Source organism: Tachysurus fulvidraco, chromosome 26 (assembly GCF_022655615.1).
Source record: "Tachysurus fulvidraco isolate hzauxx_2018 chromosome 26, HZAU_PFXX_2.0, whole genome shotgun sequence".
Taxonomy (NCBI): domain Eukaryota; kingdom Metazoa; phylum Chordata; class Actinopteri; order Siluriformes; family Bagridae; genus Tachysurus; species Tachysurus fulvidraco.
This window is the reverse complement of record NC_062543.1, coordinates 15,793,181-15,808,054: the sequence shown is the minus strand read 5'-3', so window position 1 is coordinate 15,808,054 and position 14,874 is coordinate 15,793,181. Positions and strand designations below refer to the sequence as shown.

At 40.5% G+C, this 14,874-nt stretch overlaps 3 protein-coding genes and 1 pseudogene across 4 annotated transcripts in view; all 4 read left to right on the top strand.

Moving 5' to 3' along the window:
- LOC113662878 (histo-blood group ABO system transferase-like) overlaps positions 1–14,874 on the top strand; it is a 124,757-nt gene that overhangs the window by 50,181 nt on the left and 59,702 nt on the right. The gene's annotated exons all lie outside the window — the stretch shown is intronic.
- LOC113662876 (histo-blood group ABO system transferase-like) lies at positions 1,760–3,320 on the top strand. Its single transcript, XM_047809570.1, has 3 exons — positions 1,760–1,793; positions 2,004–2,138; positions 2,278–3,320. The coding sequence occupies exon 3, from the start codon at positions 2,327–2,329 to the stop codon at positions 2,966–2,968; it is 642 nt and encodes a 213-aa protein (XP_047665526.1). The 5' UTR covers positions 1,760–1,793; positions 2,004–2,138; positions 2,278–2,326; the 3' UTR covers positions 2,969–3,320.
- LOC125140359 lies at positions 8,072–8,581 on the top strand (annotated as a pseudogene).
- LOC125138391 (histo-blood group ABO system transferase-like) lies at positions 10,798–13,808 on the top strand. Its single transcript, XM_047809568.1, has 6 exons — positions 10,798–10,875; positions 11,002–11,028; positions 11,111–11,155; positions 12,035–12,067; positions 12,276–12,410; positions 12,550–13,808. The coding sequence occupies exons 3-6, from the start codon at positions 11,133–11,135 to the stop codon at positions 13,238–13,240; spliced, it is 882 nt and encodes a 293-aa protein (XP_047665524.1). The 5' UTR covers positions 10,798–10,875; positions 11,002–11,028; positions 11,111–11,132; the 3' UTR covers positions 13,241–13,808.

Here is a 14,874-nt window from a genome sequence, read left to right as displayed (position 1 = left end):
TTTTATATTTATTGCCCCCACCCTACTGTTAAATTAAATTTACGCCCATGTGTGTATGTGTGTGTGTGTGTGTGTGTTGTGTTAATTCCGTCAGACGAGACGAAATATGTTCAACAACCTTTTTTCATGACTAAGACGAGACGATGAGAAGACTGCACCACTGTCCAAAAACGCTGACTAAAACTAAATTAACATGCATTATTGTTGACGAAAATGTTTTGTACAAAATAAAATGTTGAGTTGTGCTATTTTGTCCACCGCGGAGGAAAGCTGATTTTGAGGAAAATTGGGTTGTAGCTGCCTCTCTACATTACTACGATAGAAAAGGGGTGTTATTTGTGTAGTAACAGCGTTTAACTCAGGAGTTATTGACTTGGGAAACTCCAATCTGTGAATATGTGGCCAACTTTACTTAAGTACTGTTGATTTATAGCCAAAAACATCGGAATTTAAAACGCCATTCCAGCGGAGCCCTAGCGTACATTAAACTGTATTGTTAAACTGAGGAAAATATTAGCTAATTTGACCCCTTGCTCAATTAAACTAATAACTAAACGCTTAATAACGGGCAATATTGACACACAATGCTGCTTATTTCAATTATATGACTGTAAAGTGAACGTAGCTTACACAGTCGTGAGGAAAGCAGAAATGCCGCCCACTGCCCGAGTCTCAGTCACATTTGCGCCGTAGTCTCGCTCCACCAATAGGAGGGAAGATGCATAGCAACCTGAGGTGTGGGACGGAGGATGTCTGCCGCACTTGATTTCAGGATTCCTGTGTTTTTCCACGTATAAGCCAAAATTTTACCACAAGTCCGTGTTTCTCACTGTGTGCCATAGCTCAACCATATATGGTTCTCATGTGTTCGTTGTTATCTGCGCCATATACCTCAAAATGAGTTGTGAACCAAGAGAGCATTTCCCGCCGAATTTAAAGTTATGGCAAAACAAATATGGCCACAATTTGGCTCATATCTGTATAGCCACGCCACATCTAGGCCATATGTGCCAGATAATACCACATGTGGCCAAAACGTAATTGCTATCTGGGATACCACTGTTGCAGCCAGCGTCTCACGGTCAGACAGTTAAACAACATAAAGAGACAACCGTAACTCCCTTAGGACAAACCAATTAAAGCAAACGCGTCTACTTAATTAACTTATAGTGCCCCCTTGTGACCTACTCATTTACATAACACAGAATCGCACAGAATTATAGTAACATGCAACTGAGGACATATTTTAACATATTTTAAAACCCCCACTTGTTTTCTTGATAGAATGAATGTGGACCCTTGTCATACAAATATCAATCTCCAAAAAGAGCACCTGGAAACCTATCCAGTTTTAACTTATTTACAGGTTTGGACATTCCATCAGCAATCATGTTATCAGTGGAACAGTACATCAAAGTTACTCTTCCCTCATTTACAATAGACCTGATCAAGTGATACTTTATGTCTATGTGTTTACATCTTTACATCTCCGTCTGTTTAGAGGGTTTTTGGCAAGAGCAATTGTTCCCTGATTGTCCTCATGCACTACAGTTTGTGTGTACTTGTGGTTATCTGTACCTCCCAGTAACTGTTGTAGGTATAAACACTCTTGTATGGTTGACATCTGACATCTTGCCAATTTGCATATCAATGCTTCATCTTTTTATTAGAAAATGAATGAAATGAAATTGGTTTTCAAAAAAATAAATGATTATATATTATATATTCAATATCTTTTTTTCTGTTTTTCTTTTGAATAGAACATAATGCAAACAGCCCAGTGTCAGTAGTAGGTAAGTAAATGTGTGCATGTAAAGCAAAAGAGAGAGAAAGAGAAAGAGAGAGAGAGAGAGAGAGAGAGAGAGAGAGAGAGAGAGAACTTGAGTGAGCAAGCGAGGCAGGTACCTTGCCAGACAAAAGCTTAAGTTTGTGTGTTTGCGTGTGTGTGTGTGTGTGTGTGTGTGTGTGTGTGTGTGTGTGTGTGTGTGTGTGTGTGTGGTCAGTCGGCCAGATGTTGCCACAACATCCCAGTGGTTAGCTCCGATTGTTTGGGAGGATACATTTGACCTGACAGTGATTGACGCCATCTACAAACAACAGAATATCACCGTGGCAACCACCGTCTTCGCTCTGGGCAAGTAAGTCATGCCAAGTACAAGGCATTGTGGGTCCCACGCTGTGAGTGTTGACTGAGGTTGAATCTGTAGCAAGCTGGAGAAATGTAATGTCAAATCCCTTTTACAGTAGTTTATATATAAACTGTATCATGTCCTGCAGGTATGTGCGTTTCCTGAAGGACCTCCTAGAGTCTGCGGAGCAACACTTCATGGTGGGCTACCGAGTGCATTATTACATCTTTACAGATCTCCCGGATGAGGTTCCCGCGGTAACACTGGGTGAGGGGCATCAGCTGAAAGTGATAAAAACAGCAAGCATGAACCGCTGGCAGGAAATCTCGCTACGCAGGATGGAGATGATTGAGAATCTCATCCAATACGAACTCATCAACAAGACAGACTACATTTTCAGCCTCGATGTAGACTCTAAATTCTATGCTCACTGGGGGGCGGAGTCTCTGGGGGACCTTGTCGGCGTGCTGCATGCCTGGTTTTTTGGAAGTTCTCGAGAACAGTTCACGTACGAGCGGCGTCCCGAATCTCAGGCTTACATCCCTTTAGACGAAGGAGACTACTACTACGGTGGGGCCGTGATCGGAGGACGCCCCGAAAAAGTGCTCAAACTGGTGAAGACGTGCCGCATGCAGCTGGATGTGGACCGAGCCAATAAGATCGAAGCGGTTTGGCAGGAAGAGTCTCACCTGAACAAGTACTTCCTGTACAACAAACCCACCAAGTTGCTCTCACCTGAATACCTGTGGGATGACAAAAAAGAGAAACCCGGCTTCATGAAAGTGGTGCGTTTCTCACAGGTGGTCAAGAACTACGCTGAGATTCGACCCAACCCTTGACGCACAACGTGCCTCAGCAGGACAGTACAGGTTTTCACCAAATAAACATAAGAATTTTTCTTGCTGTCACTCACCTTTCTTGTTGTTGTGATTCCTGGATGTGATACCAAATCTGTCAATAGGATGTTACTGCATGATGTTCAGCAAACATTCCTGCAAGGTTTCTTTAGAATTGTTTTCATTCATTCTTGAGTGTAAGATACATTCTCAGATTTTTGCAGATATCTAGAATAGAACCTTACACTTACTCTTTCTCCTGTGATGTTGCTTTCATCCAAGAATTATTGGAACAAGAAATAAATATTGAGTAATTGAAAATAACATAAAATGTGGCCAAAGGTTTTGTGAATTTTTGTTCTGTTTTGCTGGTTGCCTTGATACAATAAAACTAGAAATTCTATTTCAATGTCTTCAAGCGTGAGATGTCTTGAAACGTACACAATGAATGCCATTACTTTTCATAAGCCTGAAATACTTGATGATTTGTTGATGAAAAGGTGACAGAACCTGACCGAAATCTGTAATGGCATTCAGCAAAAATGTTCAATATAAACAACGCAAGCTTAGGATGAAGCCATTGCATTATCTAGTGCACCAACCTGCTATTCACACTACAGCTTTTGTTTGTGATGATCTAATATGCGTCATGCTCACATGTCTATTTTTCAGAACCAGATCTAATAGGGAAATTTACAGGATCTGTGACGGTTTGTGTGCTCAAACAGGTTCCGTTTTTTTTTATTTCAGGCAATAGCTCATTGCACAAAAACAGAAAAGTGTGCTGCATGTCACTGGATACATTTGAGGAAACAGAAAAACTCACAACACACAAAACTGCTGTAGATAATCCCACTTCAAGTTAAATTACCTAACATATGTCCATCATCCTCACAACTCACGAGTCACCCAGGTGTAGGTCCATCTGCAGGCTTATGAAAAATCAGAAGAAAAAGTAATTTTTTTCATGATATTATATAGAATATTGCTTTCGACTTGACATGTTTTTTGTTATTTATTTAAAAGGATATATTTGAATTATTTGAGTTGCCTTTTTGCCAAGAAAGTAAAACCTCCTGTCAGGTAAAGGGCTGAAACGGAAAGCTAACTTAAATAAATCTTTTCTCCAGGATGGGAAATGTAATGATTATTTGAAAGTTTTTTGCATGAACTTAGCAAAAGTGTAGGATATTGATTTGTGTAATTTGTGTAACTGACTCACGTTTTTTAATCCACATTAGATACAGACATAATTATTTCAGAAAAATGAGTTTTGGGATTTGCATCAACCCTAACCTCACTAACGACTAAATATTTTTCCGCTTTTATTTCCCAATAATCAGCATCATAATGGGGTATAATGCAGTTCCAGAATCCTTATTTGTATCAGTTCATCTATACCTAAAGTTTTTCTTCTAGTTTGTCTGTGTTGTTTGTTTGATGTGAATCAGGATGAAGACTGAACTTTATGTGTCTTTTTACACAAATTTGTTTTTATTAATTTTTAAAAAATTAAATAGCTATGTTTATCACCTAAACCATAAGCCATACACTAAACAGAACAGAAGTGAAACAATAGCATCTCTGTGATGCATTCATGCATTAAGGTATTTTTTTAAATAAAAAATATGCCCTCCTTCTGTTGTTACAAACTGATTTTAACAGAAACTGCTCCACCTAGACCGATCCCACTTTATGTTTAAATGACATTTCTGAAAGACGCCCTTGTATAACATCTCTTCCAGAAAGAGATTTGGAGGAATGAATCAACAGCATTAATGAAGTGTGCACATACAGCTGTGTAGCACAGCAGCTGAAGCTAATGTATAGAACTATTAAATACCGATTTGCATTTGTGTTAACATGAAAAGCAGTTTGCAGGTGATGGAGGTTGTAGAAAATGAAATCAAAGCTATTATTATAGGCAGAACAAAAGAAGAGCTAAATGAAATGAAGCACTGCACACACAACAGCCTATAGACAATATAAGACATATAGAATTGAATCTTTTATGTTTATGTTTTCATGTTACTGGTTTTTGTACTGCATATCGACTACTTGATAAACCTTGATCAATTAACCGGCATAACCTACTAAGTCACATATAAGAAGGATTAGATGGTAAATGAGACAAATAAGACAAGTTAGAAGATCATACATTTCAGTGTTCACTCTAAAGACTGATATCCTTTGTTGCTTGGGTCTCCCTCTGTAACAACGCTTCTTGCTAATTCTAAAAAGTTTTGGATTACTTGCTTATCATCAAACCTTCGCGTGACATGGAAAGATTCAGGTGAGCCAGCCAGGAGAGAACTACTCCATAACTTTGAAAATAAACAAACAAACAAACAAACAAATAATGCATACTCTACTCACTACTAAATATATGTCTCTAAGGGTCTCTAAATATATGTTATTATATAAAGTCATCATGTGCTGGCTTCTGCAGTAATGTTAATTGTTTCATTAGCACCTTATAGGTACCTTTTGCACTGTAACTTATTAGTTTTCTAAGTAGCCTTATTTGTCTTAATTATAGATTTAAATCATAAATTTGTCAAATTATAGATTTGATTTGCTGTCTTTCATGAATACCGAATCTTTTGAGTAAAGTGTTCTCACCCAGTGTTCCTGGGGATGACACCTGGATGAAAGCACTTGATGAACATGAGCAAATCAATGTTCTAGTAAGTGTGTGATAACCCCAGATGATGTGTGTTTTGTGTTTTCAGTGATGTGTTGGAGTGCAGACCAACTGTATGAGTACACACACCAGTGTGTTACTGTTTCTCACTTATCTGTACTTTTTTTCTGTTAATCTGTATATTAATCTGTTAATCTGTACCTGTTGTTCTTGTAGGGAAGAAAAACATCATGTTCAAACGGACTTACTATTTCCTGCAGGGTGAGGACACGTATACACACACACACACACACACACACACACACACACACACACACACACACACACACACACACACACACACACACACACACACACACACACACACACACACACAGAGCGAGCAAGAACACCCGGACTCTGTATTAATAATTCTCGGGGATTTTAATAAAGTGATTCTCTCACTTTAACTGCCAAAATACAGACCCCATGTTACATGTCCCACCAGAGACAGTAACACACTGGATCACTGTTAAACAACAATAATGGATGCATATTACTCTATCCCACAGGCAGCTCTGGGACTCTCTGATCACTAGTTCATCTGATACCGACCTACAGGCAGAAATGAAAACAGCTAAACCTGTATTAAGGACTGTAAAATGATGGACTAAGGAAGTGGAGCAGGATTTACAAGCCTGTTTCTCTCTTACTGATTAGACTGTTTTTGAAGCTGCTGCCACCGACCTGGACGAGCTCACAGAGCCTGTAACATCATACATCAGTTTCTGTGAGGATTTGTGTATTCCTACCAGGACTCACTTAACTTGCAACAATGATAAACCATGGTTCACTGAAAAACTCAGCCAGCTCTGTTAGGCCAAAGTGGATGCTCACAGAAATGGGGATAGAGTCTTGTACAAACAAGCCAAATACACACAAGCAGCTCTCCTGTGGACTCTGTGGTTGTAGATGCTCTGCAGAGAGGGCAGTTGAGTCCTGATGATCTTCTGCGCAGTCTTCACCACACTCTGCAGGTGTTTGCGGTCCATGACAGTAGTGCTGCTGTACCACACAGTGATGCAGTTTTTCAGTACACTCTCGATGACGCAGCTGTAGACGTTGCTGAGGATCTTAGGCGACATCCAAACTTCCTTAGCCTCCTCAGAAAATACAGCCGCTGTTGGGCCCTCTTGACCAGCTGCGTGACGTGAGGCATCTCAGTGAGTCAGTGAGGACCTCACTTGGACGCCTCACGTCACGCCTCACTTCAAGCTCCCAGATGAACAGTGGCTGATGTGTTCTCCTCTCATTTCTCATGTCCACTCCATTTCCTTCGTCTTGTCCGTGTTGAGGGTGAGGTTGTTGTCTCCACACCATGACACCAGACTGGCCACCTCCCTCCTGTAGGCTGCCTCGTCACCACCAGTGATGCGCCCACATCCACCCCGATTCAGCCGTAGAATAGAAGTTGTCCAGCTTCTCTCTGTACTGCCTCTTGGCCGCTGTGATGGCTTTTCTCCGTCCATACTTTGCAGCTTTGTACTCGGTCTCGTTGCCTGATCTAAATGCAAGAGAGTGAACACGCAGCATGTGACGTACCTGAGTGGTTATCCAGAGCCTCTGGTTTGGAAACTTCCTGATTTGTATGGTGGGCACGATGTTATCAACACAAGTACTGATGTACCCAGTCACATACTCAGCATAGTCCTGTATGCTGACGGAAGAGTCCTCCAGAATTGTTGACAAACACACACCTCCCCCTTTAGCCTTACCGGACGCGGCCGTTCGATCGCCTCGGTGAACCAAGTGAGTCTGTAGCTGAATGGCGTCCTTTGGGACTCTGTCTGAGAGCCAGGTCTCGGTGAAAATCAGGGCGCAGCACTCTCTGATTTCCAGTTGATTTGTAATCCTGGCTTGTAGCTCGTCCAGTTTGTTTTCCAGGGACCGCACATTCGCTAGCAGGAGGCTAGGTAGCGGTGGTCGGCTAGTGCGAGCGTTTAGCCTAGCATGGAGCCCTCCCCTCTTGCCTCGCTTGTGTCGCCGTCTCCGAAGCGTTCTCCTGGTGTCAGCTAACTCACTCGAGCCCGGTGCTTCATGGCCCCCGGGATGGTTTCGGTGGTGGTTTCCGTGGTGACTCTGGGAGTGAACAATGTGTTGTAACTCCAGCGGAATAAAACTAGTAAATTCAATGTGTCATGAGTTGGCGATGTCCAGTAATTCCTGTCGGTTGAATGTTAGCAGTGCATGACATTTGTGCACTGCTGAAAAAAACAAGAAACACACAAAAAAGAAGAAAAATATGACATTTGAGCACGGAGTGAGCAAACACGTCTGCCTCGGGGGGCACCATGTTTCAGTAATCAGCAGGTGAGTAAAGCAGAACTAAGTAACAAACTGGGATAAACACAGGAAATGAATGCTCAGACTGACAGTCATGGCAAATCGCACAGAAGTCAAGTTCAAGTTTGCTTATATAGGAAATGGGTGATTGGAAACAGGTGGCGGTGTAATCAGCTATCAATGCTTCAATCATGACACTCACATCCAGCACACTCACTCTTTGAACTGTTGCCATCTGGTCCACGCTACAGAGCCCTGAGCACCAGAACGACCAGACACAGGAACAGTTTCTTCCCTCAGGCAAGAGGGAAGAAGCGGTGTCCTTAATCTCTGGCTTACATCCCTTTAGACGAAGGAGACTACTACTACGGTGGGGCCGTGATCGGAGGACGCCCCAAAAAGTGCTCAAACTGGTAAAGATGTGTCGCATGCAGCTGGATGTAGACCGATCCAATAAAATCGAAGCGGATTGGCAGGAAGAGTCTCACCTGAACAAGTACTTCCTGTACAACAAACCTAAGTTGCTCTCACCTGAATACCTGTGGGATGACAAAAAAAGGGAAACCCAGCTTCATGAAAGTGGTGCGTTTCTCACAGGTGGTCAAGAACTACGCTGAGATTCGACCCAACCCTTAACGCACAACGTGCCTCAGCAGGGCAGTACAGGTTTGTCCCACATTCAGGTACTAAAGATTTGAACTAAGGTCTCTAGATCAAAGAATCTTATCGAGGTTCTTAAAGCAAGGACATGCAGGAGATGCTTGCATATATTGCGTATCGAATTTATGATGAAATGTGAATGAACACAAACACAATAAAGAAAATATTTAAAGGAATTCTAACTTTGTGTTTATGGATTAATAAAAATGTGGAGAAGCTGCTTTCCTTGAAAATCCATATTCTTACTGTATATCCACCATTAAAAATTATTTTCTCTCTCTCTCTCTCAATCCCATCCTTGATGTTGACCTAACTTCATTTCCATTTCCATTAACACACGCCTCTATTGCTGCATTTTTTAAAGGTCATTGTCGTAAAGTACAACATATTTTTTAGAATAACAAACACAACCAATTAACATTTAAAGCTACTATTGTCATTAATTGCATAAAAAAATCAATATCCGAAAGATTTTGGACGCATTAATTTTGCTCTTGTAACACACTGATTTAGAAAATGGAAAAACAATGACATAATTATTGAATTTTAAAATAGAAAAGTAAAAAAATAGCCACTAACTGTATATATGACTGGACAACATGCGGCCATTCACTCCCATGTTTTGGTTTAAAAATGGGCGTGACCACACTGGCTCCGCCTCTCGCATGCCCATGTCAGTGAGTGCAATTTAAGATAAAACACTGGCTAATTCACAGTGTATAGACAGATATATTAATCAACATGTAATGTGGCAAAAAGCTTCCAGAGCTTTGAGTCCTGACCTACTGAGAGACACCGTTTCCCAGCTACCTGACAATGTCCATCATTTCAATCAAACAAACTTCTGCAAGGGAAAAAAAACGCTGCTCTCCAAGATGCTTATCTAGCTCTGACGCCTGAGAAGTACTGAGGGAGTTACCATGAAACGCAAAAGGAACAGAAAACCACCTGAAAATGGGCAGAGATGAAGACAATACTACAGCCAACCACAAGAGCGCTTTACATTTCAGTTCACTTCTCTTGTCTCTCTCTCTTTCTCTCTCTCACACCCAAACAAACACTCGCACCACTCTATTACTGCGTGTACATTCGAGCCTCACTCACTCACTCACTCACTCACTCACTCACTCACCCACTCACTCACTCATTCACTCACTCACTCAGACACACTCACACACAGACACACACACACACACACACACACACACACACACACACACACACACACACACACACACACACACACACACACAGACACACACACACACACACATCAAAATACAGACTGAGATATCTTGAGGAGAACTCACTCGAAGAACATTACAATGCACACAAAACAGAATTTATTTCTGTTGTTTACTTTTATCATCGCTTTACTCCTTGGGTATGTCATTATTATTATTATTATTATTATTATTATTATTATTATTATTATTATTATTATTATTATTATTATTATTATTATTATTTATTTATTTTTCATGAACACATTTAAATCTAAATATAGTGCACACAGACAAACTTTTTTTTTTTTTATTAAACAAGTGCAAGTTGAAGTATTTAGAACGAAGTAGATCTTCGCCGATGGTTTGAAGTCAGTCAGCAGCTCAGCGGTTCTGATACTTTATCTAGAGGAAGCTCATTTCTCCACTTAGGAGCCAGAACAGAGAAGAATTTTGATGCGTAACTACATTAAACCCTGAGAACCGGAATGACACACCAGTTTTTTTAAATGTTTATACCTGTAGAATACATGCTGACTTCCTTATAAGTGTCACACAGAAACTCTCCATTTGCTTGATGAGCGACAGGGTCAATGGGAAGCAAACACAGAAAACATTTAAATACAGAAGTTTGCATGAGGGTTTTTTGTATTTGCAGTGACAGCAGACTCATCTGGGCACAAGGTTTTGGGTCAAATCTCCAGAAAACTTCTGAGAACGTTTGGAAATGTTTACAGCTACGTTGGTGTTTTTAAAGACAGTTTAGTAACAAACAGGGATTTCGTCGTAATCTCACGCTAAACTCTAATTAATTTGCTAGTGATTTTATTCCAGCTTTTATTTTCCCATATTTTTGGATCGTTGTCGAATAAATTATATTTTTGCTGTATAAATAGTCACATGCACAACTAGACAAATATTTTGGTTCAAAATGTGTGTGTGTGTGTGTGTGTGTGTGTGTGTGTGTGTGTGTGTGTGTGTGTGTGTGTGTGTGTGTGTGTGTGTGTGTGCGTGTTACTCTTCAGGGTCAGTTACTTCAGCTACACTTCCTCCTGGTTTAGGTAAGCTTGGCTGCTATAATCTGCCCCTACTCTGACACCTGGATGAAAGCACTTGCTGAAGATGAGCAAATCAATGTTCTATTAAGTGTTTGATAACCACAGATGATGTGTGTTTTGTGTTTTCAGTGATGCGTTGGAGTGCAGACCGACTGTGTGAGTACACACACAATTGTGTTACTATTAATCATTTATCTGTACTGTATATGCAGTTAATCTTTACCTGTTTTTCCTGTAGTGACGAAAAACATCATGTTCAAATGGACTTACTCTTTCCTACAGGGTGAGGACACGTACACACACACACACACACACACACACACACACACACACACACACACACACACACACACACACACACACCTCACACTTTCTCAGTCGTGCAGAACGTATTCTTTTCTTTTATTCAACCACAACGATTGCTTTTATGCTAAAGTTTTATGTCTGCCAAACAAGTCAGCTCCTGATCCTGCTTGATGGATCACCACCTTAATTAGTAAGTAATTAATAATACAAACAAAACAGTTTCAGTAACAGAGAAACTGTTCTGTCCTGAAGACTTTCCAAATTTGTCAGAAAATATGAATCGGCAAATAATTTCCAGGGATACAGTAACTACCGTTGTGTGCATGTACGGACACGGACACATTAAGAACTTTGCTCGCTGAAATTTATGGTCTTATAAAATGCCATCTTGACTGGTAGCACCTTCTTACCCCGGACAACACTAACCCTCAGTTATAAAACAGGATTATAGAACATAACCAAACAGTTCACCAGGGATGGTGTTACACCACCACATTTACCCATATCAATAAACAAGACACTCTTCTGGGAACTCCATTGTGCAGAGCAGTGCCATGGTCCTGGAGTGACCTGTCTCGCAGTGGTGACCCAGAGACTGAAAAACACTTTATTAATAATAATAATAATAATAATAATAATAATAATAATAATAATAATAATAATAACTGAACTACTACAAGAACTAATTATATAACTAAATACTAACACAAATAACATCTGACATCTTGCCAATTTGCCTATCAATGCTTCATCTTTTCTTTAGTAAATGAATGAAATGAAATTGGTTTTCAAAAAATAAATGATTATATATTATATATTCAATACCTTTATTTTGTGCTGTTTTTCTTTTGATTAGAACGGGATACAAACAGCCCAGTGTCAGTAGTAGGTAAGTAAATGTGTGCGTGTAAAGCAAAAGAGAGAGAGAGAGAAAGAGAGAGAGAACTTGAGTGAGCAAGTGAGGCAGGTTTTAGTTTTATTTGACACCTATCTGTACCTTGCCAGACAAAAGCTTAAGTTTGTGTGTGTGTGTGTGTGTGTGTGTGTGTGTGTGTGTGTGTGTGTGTGTGTGTGTGTGTGTGTGTGTGTGTGGTCAGTCGGCCAGATGTTGCCACAACATCTCAGTGGTTAGCTCCGATTGTATGGGAGGATACATTTGACCTGACAGTGATTGACGCCATCTACAAACAACAGAATATCACCGTGGCAACCACCGTCTTCGCTCTGGGCAAGTAAGTCATGCCAAGTACAAGGCACTGTGGGTCCCACGCTGTGAGTGTTGACTGAGGTTGAATCTGTAGCAAGCTGGAGAAATGTAATGTCAAATCCCTTGTACAGTAGTTTATATATAAACTGTATCATGTCCTGCAGGTATGTGCGTTTCCTGAAGGACCTCCTAGAGTCTGCGGAGCAGCACTTCATGGTGGGCTACCGAGTGCATTATTACATCTTTACAGATCTCCCGGATGAGGTTCCCGCGGTAACACTGGGTGAGGGGCGTCAGCTGAAAGTGATAAAAACAGCAAGCATGAACCGCTGGCAGGAAATCTCGCTACGCAGGATGGAGATGATTGAGAATCTCATCCAATACGAACTCATCAACAAGGTAGACTACATTTTCAGCCTCGACGTAGACTCCAAATTCTATGCTCACTGGGGGGCGGAGTCTCTGGGTGACCTTGTCGGCGTGCTGCATGCCTGGTTTTTTGGAAGTTCCCGGGGACAGTTCACGTACGAGCGGCGTCCCGAATCTCAGGCTTACATCCCTTTAGACGAAGGAGACTACTACTACGGAGGGGCCATGATCGGAGGACGCCCCGAAAAAGTGCTCAAACTGGTGAAGACGTGCCGCATGCAGTTGGATGTAGACCGAGCCAATAAGATCGAAGCAGTTTGGCAGGAAGAGTCTCACCTGAACAAGTACTTCCTGTACAACAAACCCACCAAGTTGCTCTCACCTGAATACCTGTGGGATGATCGAAAAGAGAAACCCGGCTTCATGAAAGTGGTGCGTTTCTCACAGGTGGTCAAGAACTACGCTGAGATTCGACCCAACCCTTAACACACAACGTGCCTCAGCAGGACAGTACAGGTTTTCACCAAATAAACATAAGAGTTTTTCTTGCTGTCACTCACCTTTCTTGTTGATGTGATTCTTGGATGTGACACCAAGTCTGTCAATAGGATGTTACCGCATGATGTTCAGCAAACATTCCTGCAAGGTTTCTTCACAATTGTTTTCATTCATTCTTGAGTGTAAGATACATTCTCAGATTTTTGCAGATATCTAGAATAGAACCTTACACTTCCTCTTTCTCCTGTGATGTTGCTTTCATCCAAGAATTATTGGAACAAGAAATAAATATTGAGTAATTGAAAATAACATAAAATGTGGCCAAAGGTTTTGTGAATTTTTGTTCTGCTTATGAAACTGATCTTGAAGAAACTGCACTATTTTATAGCTGTTTTAAATGTTCATGGACTTAAAATTCTTTCTTCTAATCTTCAGTTGATGGTTCCTGTTTATTATTTGAACTCTTTATTGAATTTGAATTGAATCACTGCTATATACGCTGACAACGTCGCTAAGACTTACGCATTAACACACTTGAACTTAAAGGTTTCTGCATATATCTTTGGTGAGGGGTGGGGGGGTAACAATGTTTTGCTGGTTGCCTTGATACAATAAAACTAGAAATTCTATTTCAATGTCTTCAAGCGTGAGATTTCTTGAAACGTACACAATGAATGCCGTTACATTTCATAAGCCTGAAATATTTGATGATTTGTTGATGAAAAGGTGACAGAACCTGACCGAAATCTGTAAAGACATTCAGCAAAAATGTTCAATATAAACAACGCGAGCTTAGGATGAAGCCATTGAGCTGTGAGATGCTGCATTATCTAGTGCACTAACCTGCTATTCACACTACAGCTTTTGTTTGTGATGATCTAATATACATCATGTTCACATGACTATTTTTCAGAACCAGATCTAATAAGGAAATTTACAGGATCTGTGACGGTCTGTGTGCTCAAACAGGTTTTTTTTTATTTTTTTTATTTCAGGCAATGACTCATTGTACAAAAACAGAAAAGTGTGCTGCATGTCACTGGATACATTTGAGGAAACAGAAAAACTCACAACACACAAAACTGCTGTAGATAATCCCACTTCAAGTTAAATTACCTAACATATGTCCATCATCCTCACAACTCACGAGTCACCCAGGTGTAGGTCCATCTGCAGGCTTATGATAAATCAGAAGAAAAAGTATTTTTTTTCATGAAATTATGTAGAATATTGCTTTAGACCTGAAACTTGACTAGACTTAAGACACTGGAGACTTTGTGAGCTCCTTAATGTACTTTGTGTATTTTGTAAATATTGTGTAGATAATCTCCTTTGTTCAGATTGTGATTTTCTCAACCTTTTCTCTGCCTCTGATCTCCACATCTGAAATGCTGTCCAATTTACTTCTACCCTCTTTCTATTCTTTTTCCTGTCATTATCTCTTTCAATTTGGATCAGGTTACCTCTCAGCAAGTCTAACTGTTTCAGGCTAAACCTGCCGCCGTCTGGGAAGCCACACTCTGTCACCCACCACATTAGTTGCAGAGGTGGGAAGTAACGAATTAAAAATACTTCGTTACTGTACTTAAGTACATTTTTCTGGTATCAGTACTTTACTCCAC

What these genes read in the sequence shown, in the direction of transcription:
- LOC113662876 (XM_047809570.1), top strand. Translation starts at nt 2,327, where the DNA reads ATGGTGGGCTACCGAGTGCATTATTACATCTTTACAGATCTCCCGGAT.
- LOC125138391 (XM_047809568.1), top strand. Translation starts at nt 11,133, where the DNA reads ATGGACTTACTCTTTCCTACAGG. An exon ending in GACTTACTCTTTCCTACAGG is followed by an intron (nt 11,156 to 12,034) that starts GTGAGGACACGT and finishes TCTTTTGATTAG; the next exon opens with AACGGGATACAAACAGCCCA. An exon ending in ACCGTCTTCGCTCTGGGCAA is followed by an intron (nt 12,411 to 12,549) that starts GTAAGTCATGCC and finishes CATGTCCTGCAG; the next exon opens with GTATGTGCGTTTCCTGAAGG.